Here is a 15,314-nt window from a genome sequence, read left to right on the forward strand (position 1 = left end):
ACCGACAGAGGTCCTAGTTGAGGATGTTTATTGTGAACCAGCAACTGGATTTTGTGACATAACAAGAAAATCACTGATGTCTACAGGGCCAACTTGGGCACTGCATAGTGAAAATTATGTTCTCCGGTGTTTATAATATGGCATTGAGCAATCTCCAATTAATTATAAGAAAGAGCAGTAGGTAGACAGGAGGTCACACTTCAGGGAGGTTACACTTTCTCCTTGCCAAAAGAACCAGTGCAAATCAATAGCTTTTTCTGTCGTATTAAAGGTCTGTCATGTGCCCCTTGATCCGATTCCTAAATCTCACACAAATTTCAGCTTTCAGAGTTGCCAAATACCCAAATTCACACTGAGCTCTATTTTCCTTACTAGCAGTACTAATAAAGTTAGAGGGACTGCTTAGAGCAAGGCGCTACTGCAGCGAAGGCTGTAGAATTTGGCTCTTTCCAAGAAGTGAACTGCAAATGGCAGGGGTTTCATGACACTTGCAGGTGGAGGGAGACACTTCTTGTGTCTTTTTCAAATCTGGCCTTATGAATACCAGCATTCATAAGGCTGAAATGTGGGAAAAGGCTCTGTTATGCTCAGCCAGACATTTTGACACCAGAACAGCCACAGTGGTTTAGGAGTAGTAGCCCACCCAGTAGAGGGTTAAGTTGGCCTGGGTTCTCCTCCCAGCTATGTCACTGCCTCTTACTAGATGACTGCACATAAAGGTCCTTGGTCTCAGTTGGGATGGTGAGGCTTCCTTAGAGCAACTCTACTGTTACACCATCCATGGGTGCACAGTTGATCTCCTGTGAAAGGGGGCAAAATAGGCCTAAATTCTTTAAAAACAATTATGAAAACCCAATATATAGAAAAAAATCTTCCATCATGTCCTTGCAGGTAGGAGTTCTAGGACTTCTCGTGACCCGTTTCTTCACTAATGGCTATGAAGGCCAGGCCATTGGGAAGCCCTGCTGCCAGATCAGAAGAGCGTGTCCAGTGTTTACTGTTTAAAGTCATCCTTTTCGTGAAGCTCCTTCAAATAAAACGTGCTGGAAATGCCACTTCCCTGTAGCTGAAAAAAACATGGGGAAAAAGAGAGAGGCAAAAAACACACACCATGGAACAAAATGATTGCTTGTAAAATGCCCCCTTTTAAAAACTACTGTACAACTTCCTAACTTGGTTTAATTAATGTGCAGTTCAAAACATATAAAACGCCTTAGCAGCTAAATGATTTCTTGTTTTTACAAGTCTGTCTCCCTCCCCCCCATTATAAAATAATGTATGTGTGGACCGGTGTTGAACACCTTGTACAGAGTCGCGTGCCAATTCTCCTTTAATTCTACATGGAGCAGTTTTGATTTTAATCTACTGTGTTTAGAGAAGAGCTCATACCATATACTTTACAGTATAACCAGCTACATAGATGTCTTTAATCCTGTAACACGACTAAAAAAAAAAAAAAAAAAAAAAAAAAAAAAAAAAAAAAAAAAAAAAAAAAAAAAAAAAAAAAAAAATCACTGTAAGTTGCAGTCCCTTTGATAAATGATTATGGTGACGCATGCAGTCCTCCTCGGTGCCGCTGCCGCCAGACACGGGACGTGATTTTCTCCGCACGCTGCCAGGAGGCCTGACGCCGCCACACCGGGGGCCGTGGCCGGGCCGGTGCACCGCTGCCCCGGTACACAGCGTTCTGCAGTCATTGGGCAAAGCTGCAGTGAATTGTCTCCCTTGACCCCATCACCATCACCACCACCACCGCCGCCGACCCGACCCGACCCAACCCAACCCCCGGGGGAGCACAGCCCCCCCTCCCCGCTTCAACCGCAGGAGATCACCGTGAAGCGCTTGGAAATGCACGACATGTTGTGGAGGACGATGCCCAGGAGAAAGACCAGGACACAGGCCACCAGGATCACAGTGCAAACCCCCGACCAGGTGGAGCTTTTCACAACGCCTCTCCGGTCTGGCTCCTCCGCTCCCACCTCGGCGGGGAGGCCGCCCTGCAGCGGCTGCTGCTCCGCCGGGATCGTCACCACCGCCAGGGACTTCTGCTGGCTGCCGGGCAGGAGGCGGCAGCCGATGTCTCCCGGCAGTAGCGCCCTCTCCTTGGAGAGGGGCAAGGGCAGCATGTAGCACCCATTGCTGGGGAGTTTGATGAAGACCGGGGTGTGCTCCGAGGTGTGGGGGATGGCGATGACGGCGATCACCTCGGGGTCATCGGGCAGCTGCGACACGGAGTACCCCGGCGGCAGCTTGGTGATCCCGCGGCACCAGGGGCACCGCAGGTCCTTCTGGCTGGTCCTCATCTGCTGCAGGCACACCGAGCAGCAAGTGTGCTTGCAGTCCAGCAGCTTGGGCCGCCGGCGGGGGCTGTAGTAGTTGAAGCAAATCTGGCACTCCAGCAGAGAGTCCTGGGACAGGGTCTCCATGGCGGCCAGCACAGGGAGGCACGGTGGCCCTCCCAAAGAGCCTCACCTTGGTGCCCCACAGGCAAGGAACAGTTACTTCTCCTCAGGGCAGCACCCACCTTCCCGACACTTCACTTCTCAGGGCCGTGCCTGCCTTCCCAATATTTCTCCTCAGGGCGGCACCCACCTTCCAGACACTTCACTTCTCCTCAGGGCTGTGCCGGGCAGCAGCTAGGGACAAGCACAGCAAAACCTCCAGCCTGAACCTTTCAGTACCTGAGACAAAACAGAAAAACGTGAAGGAACAAGTTACTTACAGGAACCAGTGGGAACAAGAGAGCCCAGCTAAGGGGGAATGAAAACTACCACTGACCTTCTAATCTGGAGGGAGAAACAAATTTGCGACCCTTAACAAGAAAGCATCTTACCACTGGCTTCACCAAACTGCCCAGCCTTCAGGTCACCTGTCACTAGATCTCCCTTTTTTTTCTTTCTTTTTTTTAAATTTCCACCAACCCAACAGTCCACCACCCACAATTCTATTTATACCCGTTAACAGGGTAGGCTGTAGTTCACTAAGCAGTTCCTTCAGCATCTACCTCCTGTCATATTCTCAGGACTTTTCAGCCCTTCCTGTACCTTAACAATTGTTCTCATTTAATCCTTTAAACCCCTGAGGATTTTTAGCTATTTGGCTGAACTGCTAAGTCTGTGTGGAAACTGGGGGGAAAAAAAAAATACGTTTAAACGGATGCTTTACCACAGGCTCCTGAACTTATGCCTGTGCATGAATGAGCAACCAAGTAACTAGACTGAAACACCCACATTTGTGCACAACAAGAAGGAATGGCACGGTTTTCAGCCCAATTAACTGTTTGCCTGGTGACACAAGCAGCTTGTTGAACGTGGCCCTCTGAAACATATGCCTTCTCACTGATGAAAACTTCACCTGAGACAAAAGGCTCTGTTAAGACCCAGGACCACCAAAAACCACAGAGAACAATCTGTTCCTGCACTGAATTAAATGCAAATTGTTACTAACCTTCTTCTAAACTATTAATTATAAAGGGATTCTTTGCATTTCCCTACTTATTTCTTATAGCTATGCAAAAAAAAAAAAAAAAAAGGCAGCTGTGTTTACTTCCACAGCCAAGTTGTTTAGCTTCGTTTGATTTGGGTCACTCCAATGCATCATAAATATGGAAGGGGTGACATTTTTACAACTCTTTGCATTGCCTTCCCTGGTGTATTTAAGAGGTATCAGTTTGTATTTTCATCCAAAGAATACAATAAAGAAAATTCAAAATATTTGCGTGATGACCTTTTGATATCCTCTTATTGCAATACTATCCCCAAAAGATAATTAACCCCAGAGGACCACAGCTGTTGGGAGGACTTTTTCCTTTCCATACAATTATTTCATAGAATCATAGAATCATTAGGTTGGAAGGGACCTTTAAGATCATTGAGTCCAACCATCAATCTAACACTGCCAAAACCACCACTAAACCATGTCCCCAAGCACCACATCTACACGCCTTTTAAATACCTCAAGAGATGGTGATTCAACCACTTCCCTGGGCAGCCTGTTCCAATGCTTTACAACCCTTTCAATGAAGAAATTTTTCCTAAAATCCAATGTAAACCTCCCCAGTGCTACTTGAGGCCATTTCCTTTTGTCCTGTTGCTTATTACTTGGGAGAAGAGATGGACTCCCACCTCGCTACACCCTCCTTTCAGGTGGTTGTAGAGTGTGATAAGGTTTCCCCTCATTCTCCTCATCTCCAGACTAAACAACCTCAGTTCCTTCAGCTGCTCCTCATCAGACTTGTTCTCTAGAGCCTTCACCAGCTTCATTGCCCTTCTTTGGACACATTCCAGCACCTCAATGCCTTTCTTTTAGTGAGATATTACTACACAGTAATTCGACGTGTGACCTCACCGAGTACAGAGGGATGATGACTTTCCTCGCCCTGCTCACCACACTGTTCCTGATAAGAGGCCATGATTTCTGGCTCTTCCCTCTCGATCATAGCAGCGAGGTTGCAACATGCTAATCGATGGGTGACGTCAGGAAACCAGAAATAACATAGTTCCCGAAGAGAAGGCAGGTGTGGACGTGGGGTTTACAATGCGGGACAGCCCTCTGGACCACACTGTCCCGTATCCTGCTTCTGGCAGTTGCTGGTATTTGAATAGGGGGAAAAAAATACACATGATCTCTTCTGATGCTAATGACTGAGATACCACTGACATTGGCAGGATGGCTGATTTTGTAACAGCAGTAAATTTTTGCTCACCAGGCACTTCAACAAACACACAGTGACAACCCTAACTCAGGAGGGAGCCGGGGAAGATATGAAGGCAGGAGCTTGTGAAACACGGGCAACGGCCGCGGGGGAACCGGCCCGTGCCAGCCACCAGAACGGCACTTTGGGGGATACTTTGCCTGAACTTGGCACAGAGGCCATGGCTGGGAGAGACCCCCACCAGCGTGAAGCCAGTTCGGGTCCGTGTGGTGGCTGCTCCACACCAGGGTTACACATAGCGTTAACAAATACTCCATGTGGAGAGGGAGCCTAGCACCGCCACACAGGGGGCTCTGCATTCACCACCCGCATGCAGGCCATGCTGAGAAAAAGCAGAGGAAAATGAGTAGAGGTTTTTTTGTCTTCATCTTCTCCTTCCTGTTACCATCTCCGCATCCCTAGGATACAGGCAGGCACAAAGGAACTGTCAGAAAGGGTCATTAAAAGACTAGCATGCAGCCGAGAGAGAAAAATGGGGCAATTCCCAGCTGAAAAACATTAAGAGACAAAGGCCAGATTAGAAATTAGTTATAGGAACTCAGGAAGGGATCACTGAAACCATTAGATACAGTTTTCAGCAACAAGCAAGCCAGCAGTTCTTTACTTTGCACAGAAGTATCCATACAAAATCTTTGCAGTTACACACTGCCCAAGCCAAACTTGAGCTCAGACATTGCAAGACACAGCTCTGGACTGCTGTATCTGCAAACCTATCAAAAAAAAAAAAATCCAGGTATAACATACTACAGTATTATTATGAGAAAAAGCCCCAACGCCTGCAAATTCACATGGTAAGGCTTATGTTTAAAAACAGAGTGGAAGTACTCCTTGTGCAGATGCAAATCAGTATCTCTGCATAAAAGCTCTGCCCTCCACATTTTGGAAGTCAATGAACTGACTGGTGAAGTTCTCTGACCTCATTTAGCTGTCACCTACAAACATCTCTCTCCACGTAGAGTGCTAAAGGTAAACCATTTTCTATTGATGTGAATGTGATTGGGATCAAGATCGTTTTTCTGACCTCGTATCCTTGTCCAGGAGTCATATACTCAGGCACTACCAAGCCCATCATCCCTGTCCCAGTAACATCCTTACAGCAGATCAGTGGTAGGAGAGAATGAGGTATTCAGAACTGAAGAATAAAACACAAGTCACCTCCAGGCAAACAGCACCCTAAGGAAAAGGACAGAAAAACATCCCAACAAGAAGATCTTGGCTGGTTTGAACACTAAGTAATGCTGTGAAGCATTTCTTCATGAGGTCAAAGTTTTAAAGCATTAGTGCAATCTAAAGGAAGAAAATGAATGGAGCCAAATTAAAAGCTTATCACCTACATGACATACATTGTTCAGATATGTGCAGATATATCCACAGAAGCTGTAAATACAGTGACATCCTCATTTTGACCTGGTGCTGAACAAAAAAATGGTCAACTGTGTGTCTTGAAGTTACCTTTTTCCTTTCCTTTATTTTTTCCCCACCAAAAGAACAACTATAAACATTATTCCAAGTAACAAGGCTGATTTGTGCATGTATGTATACTGAATTATGGTATTTCTTACTTTTCCAAAATGTCTCAAATAATGATCAGAGGTGTATTTTGTCAGATCAGTGGCAAATCCCATCAGCAGAGAGGTTACTATGATTCCCTCAGAATATGTCTAAAGACAAGTTAAAGAGTAGCCACGGCTATCTAACCCCTTGGCCTTTGCTGACACTGCCCTGTTCAAAGGTTGGTTATCTCACTTCATGAGTGCAACACAACTTTATTCCCAACCGTACGGAAAGCCCCACAGCCCTCCTGCCACTGCTCCGTTTGGGAATAAAAGAAAGTCAAGCCACCATCTACAGCCAGAATTAAACTGCATAATATCTATTTGATTCATTTTGCAGGACATAGTTAGGAAGGAAAAAAACAATGGGAGCTCCCTCTACTCTTCCACCACTTCACTTGAAGAACGATGGCAAGACAACACTACAGCAGACCCTCTCTTGGACAGAGGTCTGAAGTCTCTAGTTTGTGCTCAACGTACCCCCATACCAGTTGGAGGTACTGAACTATCACAGGTGAACACCTCACTCAAAGATTACGAGACTGGACTCTTCTTGGGCACTTTGAGCACGAAGACCAAAAGGCAGATGGGCTGCACGTGAGGGCACGACTGATGTCAGCATCAGCCAAAAGCATTGCTTTGTCATTATTTGCTCTCGTCACCTGGTGTCAGGGTGACACCCAAGGCGGGCAAGCGGTCTGCTTACAGGAAAACAGGGGGAAAAAAGAAAAGATTGTCAGGGGTATCTGTAGACAGCGTATATGTATGGATGGATAAGGGCACAGACATGGAAGGGAGCACTGGAGACTAGGACAGTGAAACCATACACACAGACAGAGGCAACGGCAACTGCGAGTAGTGACTCTGCCTGGCACAAACCTGACAGCAACTGGAAGCTCTTCAGGGCTGACACCTAACTACTAACACAAATGAAAACTAACTGGGTATGAAAACCCACAGGAGCAAAGGAAGAAAGAAGAGACAGGCCTTGCAGAGGAGCATCAGGAGACCTCTCTGCCTCCCCAGCACCCTCTTCCCCCTTGCTGTGGGTCTGCCCAACATCCACACGCTGCCCCTGGCCAGCGAAATGAGAAATTTGCAAACAGTAAAAGAGACCCAGGGAGGAACCTGCAAAGCTGATGACCCCTGCAGCAGAAGATCAAGGTACAACCAGGTGGCTGAGCATAGCACAAAGATTTGGGCTGGCCTCTGCATGAGTCAAGAGGTTTTAAGATTTGAGGAACAACTGTGTGACTCAAGAGCAATAAAGGTCTGGAGAACAAAATAGGTAGGTATTTCAGCTGTTTGTCAGTCACACTATCTGTTCTGCCAGATCTTGGTGGAGGCCACAGCAGGGCCCCGAGCTCCCTTTTGTTGGGTGAGCAAGAGGCCGGGTACACCAAGGTATTAGCTTCTTGCTCCCCAAGAAGAAGGGGGAAGGGCCATTTGTTGCTCTCTTGCAATTTGTAGCTTCCCAGCTTAATGTAGGGAGGTACTGCAGGTGGTGAACAGATGAAGGGTGCTACAGCTAGTATAGCACACCTACAGACAGCGAGAGGAAGAAGAAAGCACAGGTTTGCTGCAGAGAAAGTTCTGCACAAACTCTGACTATAAAGTGGTCCCCCTGGTTTTCTGGCCAGGCCAGAAAACACAGCTGCTTTTGGAACCAAGTGCAAAGACATCAAACATCCATCACCAGAGCACAAGACAGAGAACAGAGCGATGGCAAATCCTTGCCTATTGACACAACATTTTTTCTATGTAAGGACAGCCCCAGTGATACTAAGCAATGGAAACCACAGCCTTGAAGGTGTGCTGCTCCACTGGAGAACTCAGAACTATCTTCACACATACCTCCTAACTTATTAGGGCCCAAAATTATATTAACTTGAAAGCCCCAAAAATATACTTTAATGATGCCTGTGGAATCTAATACAATTCACAGAAGATTAAACATGATATCACATTTTTAAAGAGTGGCTTCAGGGCATGCTGATGTAGTTAGCTGATCACTGAAAGAAAACCTCAGAAACTTTGCACAGACTTATGCACATATTTAGGCATGCTCTACTTGCTGTACAGCAAGGTTAATAACAGTCTCTCAGCAAGGCAGTGCTCTGACGATACTTCACCTTTCTCAAGGAAGGTTCATTACGTAAACTCCCCAAACACATTAAGAATTCTTTGACAGTATTACTGAGTATGTATGATTTATGATGAAGAAAGATCCATTCATTTCGGGTGCCCTTAGGCTGAAAAGGAGATGGAGGTGAGGTGGGGGGTACTGTTCTCAATACGGGAACTAATTGCAAGAATCATCTGCTCACAGATATGGAAGGAAATGTGTGCTAGAGTCGCTTTAAACTGCTAGTGAGGAAGAAGGAACATATTTAATATTTGGAAGGATTTCTGCTACAAAATACAGCATCTGTATATATTTTCAACAAATTCATGTTTGGACAAAACACACTGGGGCTGTTTCAAATGCCCAGGACGTACTACCTGATTTCCCTTGAATATCCTTCACTAAATGATCCTATTTATTTTTAGGCTGTTCTGTAGCACTAATTACCATAGTAACTGAGAACGGCACAACGATTAATTAATTTATTCATCACAACACCCTTGTTAAGAGAGAAGCATTATCATCATTATATCCTTTCATCATCTAAGAAAAGAAGTGCTGAGAGACGAGCAGTTGGTCCAAGGTCATGCAAGCACAACCCAGATTGCCTCAAAGCTCCTGAACAACTTCATCCCAGCTCCATGTTTCACCTCATGAGTTACTGGAGAGAGGTAACAGATTCTGAACATACTCTTTTAGCAACAGAGAATCAACAAAGCTCAAAAAACCACCCATGACTCCCCATCTCTTCTAGCTGACAGCATCTCCATGGTATGCCTGAGATTTTTTGTGGCTTTCATTGAATGTGTCAGCTTTTCCACAGGCTATGAAAATCATGAGAACCTGTGATCCAGAAGCTGAAGTATCTCCAAGGTTCATCCACCATGTAGCTCATCCCAACTGAGAGACTATATGCATTTTGAGGGACAGTAAGACGACAAAATTAATTCATCCTTCTCTCCAAAATTATGTATCTTCCAGGCACCTTCCTCTAAACCAGGCAGCCTACACCCACTATCCTTTCCATTTAGTTATATACAACTGCACAGAAATATTGCAGAGCAAAAGTGTTTTAATTTGGCCAAATCCTTAGCCAATCCAAGCTGGCCCTGTTCCTGTAGCTTTAGTCCAGCGCTTGCCAAGATAATAATCAGGTGTACACACTCCCAGATACATAAAGCCACAAAAACCAAAGCTGAATAAAACTGTGATATATGAGCCTACAACATCCTATGAAGCAGCACCAGGGGATCCACGCTGATGGAGAATCAGTTCTGGATGATCTCAACGGTGCAGATCAAACAGGACAACAGTTATTCTGCCTCTTCGGCAGCTGAGCCATCAGAGGTGTATCACAAAAAAGGAGTCTAGTTGCAAGGTATCATCCCACAGCATTTACCTTAGAAATTGTCACCAGCCAGACCTAGCAAAAGGAAGCAGAGGCAGAAAACTCATCCACAGGAATGTAACTAGATGTAGAAGTTTACATTTTGGAGCAAAAACAGATCAGGTGAAAACACCAATCTTTGGTGTTTATAGAAAACAGAGAGAGACTCACATGCTGCTCGCTGTTCCATCTCACGTCGCCAGCTGCACTGCTCCCTCCTTTTATCTGCAAACTTTGACGTGTCCACGTTCCCTGCCCCAAAGACCTTATTTTGGTCAAATATGACCAGGATAAGCTGCACTTTGTTCCAACAGCAAACACTACTAATCACCTGCAACATGCCAGGTCAGCAAATGACCGGTACGGTTTCTTACTGCTGAGTCAAAACAGTACAACAGTACTACGCCCATCAGTTTCACACGAGGTGCTTTACCAGTGAGAAACATTGTGTGAAATCAAAGTATTCCACAGAAATGTGCCTGTTTCAGACAGGCAGAGACAGAACGCTGACAGCTTTCCTGTCCACCCAGCCCCTTGGCAGCCTTCCGTGCAGGTGCCCCTGACCTGCCCAACTCCTCCTCAGCCCAACTTTGACACATCTGCAGGTTTTTTGACAAGGTCAAAAACTCTGGGTGAAGCTGCCCCAGATCTACAGTTCCCTAAACCTCCCAGGGTTCCTCCAACCTGGCAGAGCAGAGGGGACCCCCAGGTGCAGCTCTGCCCAACTAGAAGGAGCATGAAGGTGCTCCTCACCACTTCTAGTGTCCAGAAGTCCTAGAGTTTCTCTTCCTGCAGGAGGGGTGCGCTGACAGGATGAGAGACCTGACTGACTGTGGTCCTAAGACATCCCAAATCTGAAAACTTCCCAGCACAGGATGTTAACAGTTTCCCTCCCTATTTGGAAATCCACAAAATCTCCAGCATGCAAAGCATCCCAAGGGATGGTGCTCATTTGTACTGCCCACTTTAGGAACAACACTTGCAGGGCCATTAGCACTTCTTCAGTTTTGCTGGCTGCTCTTAATTATGCCTGACTCACTCCCATGGTGAGAGGAATTAAATGCCAGTTTTTTTCCACTACCAAGTGAGAGAGATTCATTTGCCATGTGAACTGGCATTGAGAGGAATGGGGGCAGGAAGGGTAGTGTGGAAAGAAATCTACCCTTCATCCCCTGAATAAAAGCAGCACCAGTAGTTAGTTATGACCAGGACATAAGGAGCAGGTTGTTGACAAAGAGAGATTTTAGAAGCTGCTTCCCTACATTAAAAGTAAGGTCACAATTTAAGTCACTAGGGCCAAAATCCCACAACCTTACAGAAGGAGCTATGGGCGTTAAACTTGCTCTCAGTTACAGCTTTTAAATGGAATGCAACATCTTCTTTCTAGGAGATTTTCATTTATGGCAACATGGCAGAATTCAGTGGCGTTCAAAATGCTGAGAGAGGCATGAAGCACCTGATCACTTAAACGACAAATTTTGCTCTCCCATTAGAGCTTTATGCTTCATCTGCCATTGATAGAATTTGCTTGATACCTGAAAAGAAACTTAATTAAAAGATTCTTCCCTCCATCCCCTGAGGATTTGGTATTAGACTTACAAAATACACTATCAAAAAAAAAAGAAGTAATTTTAAATAAAGCTCAAATGCAGACGTTTCTCACTGATACAGGTCAATGGGTGATTGAGTGGGGATCAGCTTGAATTAGTGTATTAAGACACCGTCTATAATTACAGGAGAGAGTGTTACAGCTCTCCGAGGTCATTGAGTGGGTTTCGATAAAACTAGGTCAAAATGTACCTGCCTATGGGCCCAAACAGAGGAGGAGAGAAAGCAATTGATGCTCACACGTTCATACACTGCCTATACAGTGCAAAAACTGAGAACTCAATTTCACACTTAACCTCAGAAAATGAAAGTCCTTCAAATCAGAGGCTTTAATTGTTGCAACTCTGCTCTGCGCTCCCACCTCGTACACCCCACCTGCTAAACATGCTCTCACGAGGACGTGATTCTGCGACCCACGTCGCTGAACAGCCACCTCCACACAGCTGCCCTCAGGGGCTGCGAAGGTTTGGGGTCTGCTTTGTTTGGGTGTGGGAAGGGGTTGGGGTTTTTTGTGGTTTTTTTTCTTCAGAAAAAGGAAAAAGAAAAGCACAACAGACCTAGAGGAATCAAAATAATTCCTTTTACATTGAAACAGATGGGATTAAGAAACTGGAAAATATTTGATTAGAAGCCACAGAACAATAAGAAAACTCTCTTCTTTGTAGACCACAAAGAAGCAGAATAAGGTTTGAAGGAGATTAGACAGGGTGGGGAGAGCTTTTTTCATCTTTTTACCTTTTTCCTGAAATCTGCTAAGTGGGCAGCACAAGGGAGCAATGCCCCCTGTTTATCAAGAGGAAAGGTGTAACAGATGTCCTATCACAGAAGAACAACTTCCAAGAGCTTATCTTCACAAGAGAGTGGAAGATAGCCAGCTAATATGCCTCCTCAAGGTCAACTGCTATGTCATTTCCTAATGCAGACAAATCGTGATCTTCATGCATTTTTGGTCTCTGATAAGAGCTACAGCTACTCCAGGTCACAGCACTGGTCATTCTGGTTTGCAGACTACACCAAAAGGAACTGGAACCGGTCCAAAAGCTCCTTTCTTATTGGAAACTAATCATTCACCCTGTAACACTTCTGGCAGCTAGTAATATTAATACCACCCTCACTTCCTGAATTTTGGGAATGGTCCAACTCTCACTGCAAATATGGATCACTAGCAGAGTTAGACAAAGACTGAACTGCATACATATTGATGATTTCCTATTTCCAGATTTATCTCTCTGTCTTTACACGAGTAAAATTCTCCAAAAGAGATTTAGCAGGCTATACTGGATAAATAATTTCTTCCAATGCTTTTCCAAACCATGTTTCTACTCGTGACTATAAACACTCCACAAGCTCCAGTTCAGACAAGTTATAAAGCATATGGCCTGACATTAGATACAGAAGTCAATGGGATGACACACGCTTTTGAGGTCAGCTGCACATTTACATTCTTAACACACTGTCCATCAACACAACCAATACAGAACTGGTGGCAGCAGCCCCAGGCAGATCAAGGTAATCTCTAAATGCAGATGCCTTTGCTTCCGCTGTGCCACCCTGAACGCATGCAACCTGAGGAAAAACAACACAACCTTCCCAAAATAGCTGCAACTAAACCAACTGGTTGCATACCAACTAACCCGACCAACTCCATATCATGACTCGAAGCCCCAGTACCACCAGAGAAAATTTCAGACTAGCAGTGAGACAACAAACTGACACCTGGGAAAGCTCTCGGCTCTCTCCTTCATGCCTATGGACATAGTCATCCCTCTGAGAGAAACAAGAGGACTTCCATGGATGGATTTCCAGGATGAAGCCTAGAATAGAGCGAGAGGATTTGCATAGTCTCTCCTTCATATGAACCAGTACCGTTTGCAGACAAAAGTAGTCTCACAACTAAGTAATGCAGAATTCTCAAGGGCGATGACTTTAACCCAGGTTAGCAACTCAGGTTAGCCCCACCACAACCCTCTCTGGTGGGCTGAGATAAGTTACAGCTCTGGGAGACTGAGCTCAGAGCTGCAGAGCTGCTAGCATCTCTGTTCCAGCAGCCAGGCTGCGATGAGAACTGGCAATTGGCTGCTCAAATGCTCAGGCACAGGAAGATAATATGGGCAAGAATTGTTTATGTGGAATCTACTATTGCCTTCCTTCACAGAGACGGTATTCGATCCCAAGAGCCACTCACCTTCTGTAGCTGCATGGAGTTTATCAGACCTGCCAGGCTTTGTCAGGTTGTGTTTCATTCTTTACAGTCCATTTCAAAGTTTGGGCCAGACATCACCCATCATCCTTCTGCCAGTCAAAGTCTGGCTGCTTTTGAAACATCCTGGTGTGAAAATACCCTCCATTTGGCAGCACTTAACTAAGAGTATACAGCGTTTTTGCTCCACGAAGGAGTGCAAATGCCGGGAAAGGACTGTGTTACGCTACATTAGAGCAAAACAATCAAAATGAAGCAAACTGCTTTACCTCTTAATTTTGGTCCAAGTTCTGCAGTCCTTGCAATGTCCTTTCTAAGAACAAACTTAGAAAATATAACTATACCTTGAGCATAATATTGCTAATGCTCAAGACTTCATCACTCTCCCCAAAAGTATATGGCCACAGTGAGTCCTAGGCTTACAGGGTTATAGACAATCAATTCAGTATGCAGTAAAAAGAAAGCTGCTAGCCCCATTTTTCTGACGAAGGGACTAAAAACATGAACTTCAGAAGCCCCAAATCCCAGTTAGGAAGGTAGAACCCCTAAATTTCAGTCTCTATCTTGCAAGCCAGTCTCATGATTTCTGCATGTGAGTTAGAGCTAACTAATGAAATGTAGTTTTGAGGTGAACAAATTCAGTGGCAGTTTCAGATAAAATTTTGCAAATGCTTTCTCCTTAGGCAAAAATGGTCATTTCCATTAAAATGTTAGCTCATTTCAACTTTCATTTCAATTTGACTATCTTCTTTCAGAAGAAGAAAATTATAAAAAGGTAACACAAAGGGCGAACAAAGCTTTTTGCAGTGACTCTGGTAACAATTTTTCTTCTGATGTGGTCAGCCACTGAGTGAGACAGAAATATCTTTTACATTGCTCCGCTGCTGAATGTGGAATGCCTAAGTCTAGCAATACACCATGATTTCTTTTCTTTCCCAGTCTAGCAAAAACAAATGAGATGAATACACTCCAACTACCAGCAGTACTTTCACAGCAGCATGTTCTCAAAGACTGTTTTTTGGTTGTTGGCTTAAAAAAAAAAATAATCACAAAGTGGGGCATTTTCAACAGACAAGCCATATGTCATGATGTGATCAAAGCCTGAAGAGGACTACGAGGTTGACAGGATTACTGGCTTTTATAGGTGTTTCTTGCTAAGGATCTAGTGGATCTTATTTTGAAAGGGCAGGTGGTTCAGGGCTTTCTAAAAAAAGTCACTCATCCCAGTGGTCTCAAGAGTACACCCCAAAGTCTGCTTTTTGAAGACTTATGTCAGACAAGCTTCAACACTTATCTTCAACATGTATTCCATGTAGCATCACACAGAACAGGGACCGAAGAGATGCCTTAGAGACTGCTAAAAGAAATGGGGAAAAGCCAAAAGTCTGTGTTGTCACTCGAGAAAATGTTGCATTGGAAGAGATGATCTAAGAAGACATGGTATGCATGCACACAGCTTTACGCACCAATGCAGAATTCAACCAGATTCCATTCAGTTGAGGTCTTTATTCCATTTTTGTTACAGTATTTTATCTGTGTGCCTGTCGTGGTTTAACCTCAGCTAGCTACTAAGCACCACACAGACACTTGCTCACTTCCCCCCCAGCGGGATGGGGGAGAGAATCAAAAGAGTGAAAGTGAGAAAACTCGTGGGTTGGGATAGACAGTTTAACAGGTAAAGCAAAAGCCATGCACGCAAGCAAAGCGAAACAAGGAATTCATTCACT

The 15,314-nt window shown here is 44.9% G+C and overlaps 1 protein-coding gene across 5 annotated transcripts in view; it reads right to left on the reverse strand.

Annotated features, from left to right (window-relative positions):
• Window positions 1-1,516: 1,516 nt before the first annotated feature.
• Window positions 1,517-15,314, reverse strand: part of RNF152 (ring finger protein 152) — a 44,403-nt gene continuing 30,605 nt past the window's right edge. For 4 of the 5 annotated variants that reach the window (XM_014940816.1, XM_014940814.1, XM_014940815.1 and 1 more), the window contains exon 3: window positions 1,517-2,681. In XM_014940816.1, the coding sequence (XP_014796302.1) occupies window positions 1,815-2,426 (612 nt within the window). In that variant the 5' untranslated portion in view covers window positions 2,427-2,681 and the 3' untranslated portion in view covers window positions 1,517-1,814. Of the gene's footprint in view, window positions 2,682-9,791; window positions 9,908-15,314 lie in introns of those variants that run through there. The other variant, XM_014940817.1, reaches the window with a different exon arrangement.

The sequence above is a fragment of the Calidris pugnax genome, unplaced genomic scaffold (assembly GCF_001431845.1).
Source record: "Calidris pugnax isolate Ruff unplaced genomic scaffold, ASM143184v1 scaffold8, whole genome shotgun sequence".
Classification (NCBI taxonomy): Eukaryota; Metazoa; Chordata; class Aves; order Charadriiformes; family Scolopacidae; genus Calidris; species Calidris pugnax.